Raw genomic sequence first — 5778 nt, forward strand, 5'->3', positions numbered from 1 at the left:
GCCAGCATTTGTTATTTTCTGTCTTGTTGAACTTTGCTACTAGTGCTGGAGCAAGATGGTATCTCATTGTTGTTTTGATTTGCATTTCTCTAATAGCTAATAATCGTGAGTATTTCTTCATATGTTTGTTGGCCGAACCCTGCTTTTTTTAAACAGTAATAGTCTCATACAATACTTATCCTTTTCTGATTGACAAATTTAACTCAGCAGAATGTCCTTTAGGTTCATCCATGTCATGAAGTGTTTTGCAGATTAATCATTATTCTTTAATGTTTTATAGCATTCTATTGTGTGTATGTACCATAGTTTGTTTATATATTCATCCACTGATGAGCACTTACAATGTTTCTGTCTTTTTGCTATTGTGAATAAAGTGGCAAACATGGGTGGGCATGTATCTGTCATATACATATCACGGCTCTTATTTCTCTAGGATGTATAACAAGTAGTGGGATTTCTGGATCGTATGGTATTTCTACTTCCAACTTTTTAAGGAAATGCCATACCATTTTTCACAGTGGTTGTACCTTTTTACAGTCCCACCAGCAGTATATGAGGGCCAGTCTCGCCACACTTTTGCCAGCATGTTGTTTTCTGGTTTTTTTTTTTTTTTGATCTTTGCTATTAATGGTGGGTTGAGATGATATCTCACTGTTGTTTTGACTCTAATGGCTAATGATACCAAGCATTTCAACATGCGTTTATTAGCTACCTAAATATATTCTTTAGTGAAGTGTCTGTTCATGTCCTCTGTCCATTTTTTAATTGGGTTGTTTGTCATTTTGTTGTTGAGGTGTTGACACTTTCTATAAATTTCAGAGATTAATCTCTTTTTCAATGTGTTTCTGCCAAAAAATTTTCCCAGTCTGTAGGTTCCCTTTTTACTCTTTTGGCTAAGTCTTTAATGCACATAGATATTTATATTTTAGGAGGTCCAAGTCACATCTAGTGTCTTCTACTATTTGTGAATTTTCAGTTATGTTTAATAGTGTTATTTATGCCATGTATTAGAGTCCTTAGTTTGCCCCTATTTTTTCTTTTAGCTTCTGCTTCTTAGTTCCTTGGAGATCTCCACGTGTCTTGGCACCTATTTTCCCCCATCTTTGCTCTGCTTGCTTGTTTAATCTCTTTTCTAGCTCAAAAGAGATTGACTCAAGATATACTGTTCACTAATCCTCCCTCATTAACATAACAAAGACAACCCATTTCCCAAATGAGATTATAACCACAGACATAGAGGTTAGAATTTATAACAGGTTTTTTTTTTTTTTTTTTTTTTTAAATAGTTCAATCCAAACAGGTGGTAGGGTGTCCTCTGGGCAATAAAGCATCTATGGTACTCAGAGTGAGAAAGAGGAGGTAGATGAATTGGGCACAGGATAGGATTTTTAAACCACAACAGTGATCCCAGATGCTGCATAAGACATTTTATTGGGAATAGTGGAAGAACTGGTTCTGAAGATGTGCAGTCTACAATTGAGAGAGAAAACTTATCCTTCAAAGTGTGGAGGGCATTTCTGTTCATGACCTGAATGTACTAAGGATTAGACAGTAAAGAAAGTACTTGTAGGGTCCAAGCCAGAGAGAGGCTATGGTTCTGTTACCATGCAGATGTTCTTCCCTTCATATGAGGGGAGGTTCCCATTCCCCCTTAGGGCTCCTTCAGGAGAATGACAGGTGTTGTGGGGGGGAATCTATAGATGAAGATTAAACCAAAATGAGTTGGAAATGGGGCAATATGTGTGTGTCCTGGGGGAGAAAAACTTTATGTTGTGAAACTCAGACAGTACTACCACTCCATTGCTATTCCTACATCTTATAGATGGAGAAAGGGGGAGTCAGTGTCTAGGGACATCCCTCTTTAGAATATTGAGGCATTCTGAACCATCCTCATGGGAGGATACTTTCCCTTTAATGGACATAAATTTTTTAGTTCTAATGTAGGTCCAAGGATCCTGGGTTTCCATTCTTTTTGTCTTCACCTATATACATACTCTTGCTTGGAGAAATAGCAGTAATCATCAGACTATAAATCCACTTGGTGCAGGCTGGAAATGCTGACATAGGGGCTATTTAGTCAAGTGGAGGCCATTTAGGAAGGCAATGTGGTGGTAAGGCGAATCTTTTTTGAATAGATATTTAGGTGAGAGGCAGGATGGCTATTTTCCCCAATTCTAAGCCTTCCTATTTACTTTTTAATTGCTTCAGGTACTGTAGGATGTCTGCCTTGACTGTGCTGACTGGAACCCGGTGGTACCAGCGCATGACAGGTACTCCATCCGGTCCCACCAGGAACTTCTCAAAGTTCCAGCGGATATCATGGACTTTCATGGGTTCCCAGAAGATATGTCTGGATGACCCCAAAATGTCAGAGGGATGAGGACAGGAGTGCTGAAGGAAAGAAATGGAAAAGAGACGTGACAAAATAGTTTCTGTTTTTTGATCATCCAGGGTATTCTCACCCACAGGTAATCTACTCCTTCCTGTCCCTGGATCCTTTAATTTCCTAATAAACCCCAAAACTTCTCTGAATCAACACCATTCCAATAAACAAGAACCCATAGCAGATTTTATAGCAAAACTCTACTCCCTCTCTCTGTTTCTTCCCCCTGCTCCCCCATATTTCCACTTTTGGTTTGAAAAAATGAATAGCTTGAATTTGAATGTGGTTTCCCAGGTCTTGGGGTTCCACAGGCTAGCAGCATTTCATTAAATACCTTTTGGGACTAACATAGAGTTACCAACGTTTTGTTTTGTCAAATAAGAAAAAGTTTTAAAAACATCATTGTTTTATCATTTAGTGTAAAAAAGATCACTGTAAGAATAAATTGTGTGTGGCAGCCCTATAAATTAGACAAATTGAGTTTTTGAAATTCTCTTTCCACTGTTTTGTTCTGTTCAATTTAAAGAGGATTTATGAAAATTTCAACATGAACCAGCCTTGGCCTAGACTTCAACACTTAGGAAAAATTCACTTTGGTGATCTTTTGGGTTCTTTTCAGGTCTGGCATTTACTATATCTAAACATTGATGTTTCATAAAAAGCACTTACTACATTGTATTATATCTGTTGATTTCTAGATCTCCCTTTCCGTATGAACTAGCTAAGGGTACAAACTATGTATTATTCATATTTTTATTCATATTATTTAGCAAACTGCCTTGTAGATATCAAGAACTCAATAAATATATCTTGAAAGAATTAATGAAAGCAGTGAGCAAGAGAAACTGATCACAGTAAAAACTGCTGCTCTACCCAACTCTGTCCACCACGTAAAGCCAGCACCCCATAAATACTAACAGGTGAAACCCAGATCCCTACGCTGATCTGAAGCTCTTCTCCAAAGCATCCAGTCCCACTCTCAGGAATGAGCCCTTGGATCCATTTCTACCATACCCACTCAATGTAGGAATATTAGGGAAGAAGGGGCTTATGTCAGTAATTCACTTACCTTTAAGAAGGTGAAGACTTTCTGTTCTTTTTCACCATTCACATCCCCTTTTTCAAAAAGCTGGAAATTAGGTACATATCCACCTCCTGGACGGACATACCTGCAATGAACCACAATGTTCCCAGGAATCTCCAGAACATGAAAGAGAAAGTTACAGTGGAACCCCACAATTTGAGGTCATAGGAAAGGGCAGAAAAAGGTGGATGAATAGTAGATGAGAATGGGGAGGGAAAATATGGCCACATTTAGACTTTGAGTTCTAGCATTCAATCCACTATTTCTGTACCAGTTATTTCTGTGCTCTTCCCCCTCCACAGGTCTATCCAGGCTTATTACCCAGGGATGGAGTGATAGACCTTGGCCATTGCTAGACTCTCATTAAGTTAGGCCAAAGCTTGTGGATGTCCAGTGCTTATCGATGCACCATCACCACCACTCAGACCCACCCCACCCTAGAAGTCCCCAACTTGGAAAAAGTAAACAGGAGCCTCCTATTGGGTTTCAAGCAGGACTCACTGGAGTCCAGGAAGGATCTCTGAGTTCTCTCCTGGTTCTTGTTTTCCAAATTGGTTGCAGGGAAAGCCCAAAACAACCAGACCAAAGGGTTTCAGCTCCTCCTGAAGTGCATTTAGTTCTGCAGGTACAAAAGGGACAAAATGAGACCTTACGTTGTGCAGAGAGAGATCTTTGGAGTTAACTATTTTCCAAATGAGGAAACAGAGGCCCAGGGAAGAAAAAAATTCTCTAGATTACAGAGACTTTTAGTGGCAGAGCTGAAGCTAGATCTCGAATCTCAAGACATGCTTCCAAATGCCCTATCTTATAGTGCAGTATTTCCCAAACCTGTAGCACATTAGAATTAGCTGGTGGCCCTTCCTTAAAAATAGGAGTGCCCAGGTCCCATTCCAGAGATTGTCCCGATTCTTCTTCATTGAGATGGCAGTTCAAATCCACCAGCCACTCCTCGGAAGGAAGGTTGGGCAATTTACTTCTGTAGTGATACCGCTTTGGAAACCCAAGGAGGAGTTGCTATGAATTGGATCTGACTGGATGGCAGTGCATTGTGTGGCATTGAGTTGAGATGGGGTCCAGTCATTTTTGTGATTCACAAGCTCACCAGGTGATTTTTAAGCAAGACTAGGTTTGACCATCAATGCTTTTCAGTTTGCTTTCCCTAGTTGGTTAATTGGTGGGTTGAGTTGTTCTTTTTAAAAAGGAAAAGACAAGGACAATGAGTACTGAGCCCCTCTTTACCCTGAACAGGCTGGCTAATCCGAAGTGGGGGGAATAAGCCTGACAGAGGAAAAGAAAACCAGAGAAATCTAAGTCAAGCTTCCTGGTGGTCTTCAATAATCTCCAGGATGTTAAAGACGCATTCTCCCTAAAAATCTTCATTGATAGGTCAAAATGCAAGCTTCCAATTTCCATCTGCCTTCATCCATTGCCAGAAAGTTTTGCTACTTTTCTGCTCAGATTTTCACAATCGTCTCCTTTGTCAGCACTTTCTGGGCTAAATGCCTTTAGTTCCCAGGCAAACACTAGACAATTCCACTGAGATTCAGTTCAGCCAACTGGTGTCTCCTCTTGGTCTTTTTTATTTAAAAAATAGAGCTTGATTTTCTGTTTCCACGTAATTCCTCAGTCCCTCTCGCTACATCATTTCCTCTTATTTCAGCCACGGTGGATAATCACATGTACTAGGAAAAAAACTAGAAATTAGGAAGCCTTTCAGTCCTAGGGCAACTATTCCTTAGTTTCCTCATCTATTATGTGTGGAAGGGGAACTGAAAAAGTTAATTAAAAAAAAAATTGTAATATCTTTATTCATAATTGTCAAAATTGGAAGAAACCAAGATGATGAAAGGATAAACAAACTGTGGTATATTTCCATAAGGGTAATTAGAAATAAAAAGAAATGAATGAATCTTAAATGCACAATACTAAGTGAAAGAATCCATTCTGAAAAGGTTGCATATTGTATGATTCCAATTATATGGTTGAATAAATTGATTTTTAAAAGTACCTGTAAACTGGTAAAAGTCTCCATAAATATAGTGTCGCTATGAGTTGGAGATGACTAGATGGCACCTAACAACAGCAACAATAATAAACTGGTAAAATAAATTATGGCCCAATAGTCTTAAAAATATCTTGCCTTGACAATGGGCCGATAAGTTCATGTGAATGATCAGAATTCCCAGGTGTATAGTAGAGCTGACAAGGGGCAAGGTTGTGGTCATTACTTGGTCACAGCCAGCTACCCAGAGGGACCGAGTAGTTGATCCTGAGGGCTTGGGACCATAGTCGCAGGGGACATCAAGCTCAA

The 5778-nt window shown here is 39.3% G+C and overlaps 1 protein-coding gene across 1 annotated transcript in view; it reads right to left on the reverse strand.

The window, feature by feature from the left end:
• Window positions 1-2184: 2184 nt before the first annotated feature.
• The window catches only part of GPX5 (glutathione peroxidase 5), an 8960-nt gene continuing 5366 nt past the window's right edge, over window positions 2185-5778 (reverse strand). The window contains exons 3-5 of the mRNA XM_007956491.1: window positions 3969-4086; window positions 3453-3552; window positions 2185-2391 (exon numbers count right to left, since the gene is read on the reverse strand). Of these exons, the coding sequence (XP_007954682.1) occupies window positions 2185-2391; window positions 3453-3552; window positions 3969-4086 (425 nt within the window). The remainder of the gene's footprint in view (window positions 2392-3452; window positions 3553-3968; window positions 4087-5778) is intronic.

Source organism: Orycteropus afer, unplaced genomic scaffold, assembly GCF_000298275.1.
Source record: "Orycteropus afer afer isolate SDZICR_OR568_19922 unplaced genomic scaffold, OryAfe1.0 scaffold00627, whole genome shotgun sequence".
Lineage (NCBI taxonomy): Eukaryota > Metazoa > Chordata > Mammalia > Tubulidentata > Orycteropodidae > Orycteropus > Orycteropus afer.